Below are 1294 nucleotides of genomic sequence, written 5' to 3'. Positions count from 1 at the left end.
TTGAGAGGACTCTATCTCGAAAAACCCAAACTGATTACGAGACACAGTTTTGCCAGAGCCAGCTGATGAAATCAATATAAAAGTCAACAAGAATTTACTGAGAAATGATATTAAATACATAAAATGCAGAATTGACTAAAACTCAACACCAGAATCAAGAACAGCAGCGTCTTACGGGATCCCTGTATATTGGAAAGACTGGAATTTCCTCCCGATTAACAAACATAGCCTCTGCAACCACGGGACCTACATCGAGAAATCGTGAAAATAGAATGATCAAATCAGGAATATAACAAACATCATTTACGAATCGCAAGTCAAGAAGGGCAATAACGGACACAATACCGGGCTTGACGACGTGGCGATTCGTGAGGATGATGCCGCGGCCCTTGTCGACGACGAAGCCGGTGGCGTAGCTCGCGCCGGCGGACTCCGTATCGAATGCCCGTGTAGCGGTGGTCCGGAGGACGACCACCGCCGGCACGACCTTCCCAAGAGCCTTCCTCCAGTCCTCCGCCGTGGCGGCGCTCTCCCGGCACGGCGGCGCTTCGATCTCGATCCCCAGGTCCCCCTTCATGCACGACTCCATCCCGTCCGATCCCAGCCTCTCCAGCGCTTCCCCCTCCCCCATCTCCAACCCTTTCTTCCTCCTTCTCTCGATCGGATTAATCAAGGGTTAGGGTTTTGGTGGCAGAGCGATCACTGGCCGGGAGACGGGATTAGGGGAAATGAGGGCGAGCGGAGAGCGGAGGCGGGGGTGCTTAAAAGGAGTGAAGCGGAGACTAACGCTTTTCGGGGGTGACTGATTACGATATTACGCAAATGCCCCTGCGTATGGTCACCAGTTGGTAGACTGCACGCCAGCCTGGGTAGCTGGGCACGACGGGGCCTCTTGGTTCGTACGTTGTGCGCTCCTGCATTGAGTATTTGAGTGTAGAATGACCGCTGTCTTAACGGCTTCGGAAGCTTCCGTGTACGTGATATTTTGTAAGTGACGGGCTTTATTTATTCGGCCATTATCCCAGTTACTCGGCAGTTGTATTTGTACAATGAGAATAATGGACCTCAACATCCATTCTGATACTCTCGTTCGAATAGTCGAATTAAAATAATATTTTTTTTAATTTGATGAACAGAAATTTACAAATAATGTCGCTATAATTTGTTTCTATTCCATTGTAATCACTAATCTAATCATGACTTTCTTTTGAAATAAAGCCCAGTTTCCAATCACGTGGAAGACTCCTCGTGGAGAGAGCAATTTTTCTGCAATATATTTTGCCCTCAATCTCAT

General features: G+C 48.3%; 1 protein-coding gene across 1 annotated transcript in view; it reads right to left on the bottom strand.

The window, feature by feature from the left end:
• Positions 1-744, bottom strand: part of LOC105032956 (protease Do-like 7) — a 31720-nt gene extending 30976 nt beyond the window's left edge. The window contains exons 1-2 of the mRNA XM_010907562.4: positions 346-744; positions 176-246 (exon numbers count right to left, since the gene is read on the bottom strand). Of these exons, the coding sequence (XP_010905864.1) occupies positions 176-246; positions 346-631 (357 nt within the window). The 5' untranslated portion in view covers positions 632-744. The remainder of the gene's footprint in view (positions 1-175; positions 247-345) is intronic.
• Positions 745-1294: the final 550 nt, after the last annotated feature.

The sequence above is a fragment of the Elaeis guineensis genome, chromosome 13 (genome assembly GCF_000442705.2).
Source record: "Elaeis guineensis isolate ETL-2024a chromosome 13, EG11, whole genome shotgun sequence".
NCBI classification, from domain to species: Eukaryota; Viridiplantae; Streptophyta; class Magnoliopsida; order Arecales; family Arecaceae; genus Elaeis; species Elaeis guineensis.
This window is presented reverse-complemented; position numbering and strand designations above follow the sequence as displayed.